This window comes from Cyprinodon variegatus, unplaced genomic scaffold, assembly GCF_000732505.1.
Source record: "Cyprinodon variegatus isolate N-32 unplaced genomic scaffold, C_variegatus-1.0 Scaffold696, whole genome shotgun sequence".
Taxonomy (NCBI): domain Eukaryota; kingdom Metazoa; phylum Chordata; class Actinopteri; order Cyprinodontiformes; family Cyprinodontidae; genus Cyprinodon; species Cyprinodon variegatus.
In genome coordinates this window covers 270430-271826 of record NW_015151149.1, presented here as the reverse complement: position 1 = coordinate 271826, position 1397 = coordinate 270430, and the positions used below count along the sequence as shown (strand labels likewise).

General features: G+C 38.4%; 1 protein-coding gene across 1 annotated transcript in view; it reads right to left on the bottom strand.

Annotated features, from left to right (window-relative positions):
• Positions 1-331, bottom strand: part of LOC107097435 (uromodulin-like) — a 7460-nt gene extending 7129 nt beyond the window's left edge. The window contains exon 1 of the mRNA XM_015394582.1: positions 319-331. Coding sequence (XP_015250068.1) covers positions 319-331 — 13 coding nt within the window. The remainder of the gene's footprint in view (positions 1-318) is intronic.
• Between the last annotated feature and the right edge of the window lie 1066 nt (positions 332-1397).

The following is a 1397-nucleotide window of genomic DNA, read 5'->3' as shown; positions in this document are numbered from 1 at the left end:
TCCAAAATACGTGATGGGACACGAGCTGATGTTTAACTCAGAATTGGAAAATAATTGTCCAGCAGCACCTGCAGAAACATGAGAGATGTGACTTAAGGTCTGTCACCAACTTGTCACATCAAGTTTTTCTTCTATCAGATCTTTAAAGTCTTTTGTTGATTCAACTGAAAGTATGTTGAAACCTCTCATCATTTCCACTGTTCTGAAGGTTAGGTCAGGATATTTGACCCAGTTAAGTCAGAAATAAAGACTTTAGACGTGTTTCTACACTAGTTTTAATAACGGGGCCATCAGACATCACAGCCTCTATGTGCATACCTGGCAGCGCCATGACTGCATACAGGAGGAACAGGAGGCGGAGCATGTTGGCAGAGGCTGGTCAGATGATCTGGAAGACAGAGAAATCATCGGTTTTAATTTGTGCTTATGAGGTTTGTTATGTTTAGCAGCTCAGGTTAATCATTTAGGTCTTATACTTTATATACATGAAGGAGTCTGTTTTTCAATTAATGTGAATGCTGTTGACATTTTCTCTTTTCAGGAAAAACAGACAAAAATAAATTGATAAGATAAAAACTAAAAAAATTGTTTGTTTTTTTACATGTTCAGGAAATAGATATTTTCATCATAAAAGTATCATCATGGGGAAAAAGAAGGGAAAAGATAGTTAAATGTCTTTTTGTCAACTAAAGTGAGATCAGCCCAACTCTGGGATGTGATTCCAGGGCTCTATCAGCAACATATTTAAGCTATCATAATCTTTTCCATGAAAACATTTAACACTGTAGGTCCTCTCAAGATCTGGGCTTTTTTTTAAAGTACACCCTAAATCAATGGACCAAATTGTGAAGTATAAAAGTATAATTTCACAAACGATATGAAAACGTATTTTTAATGGCAGCAGAAATGTGAACTTTTGAAGTCACACCCTGAGCTCTTTCAGGGCTCTTCTGGAACCCAGTTGCTTCCGTGGTGAATGCTGGGACAGCGGTCAGTCTGAAGAACATGAAAGTCTGCTCTGATGAATGCTGGGTAAAGGACATGGGGTGAGAACAACATCCAGGGACTTTTTTCCATTCTTGGCCTTGTGTTCTTGCCAATAGAAACAGTGCTGGGGCTAGGGCTGATGACGTCCGACAAGCACACTAGCACGTGAGAACGCAAAAGTAATGAATAGTGTATATCATTGCTGCTGTGACAGCCAGGGAACCAGGCGATGTCTTTTCTCATTTTGGGATGTTTTAAAAAAATTTAATAAATAAATAAATAAATATTAGTTCAGATCCAACATGTGGCATTGTTAAAGCCTAGCCAGGTCTTTTGCCACACATTGGGAAATATCCCTGCTGAGAATCCTCCTCTGGAACCCTATTTCTATTTAATTAGTTGTATCATAC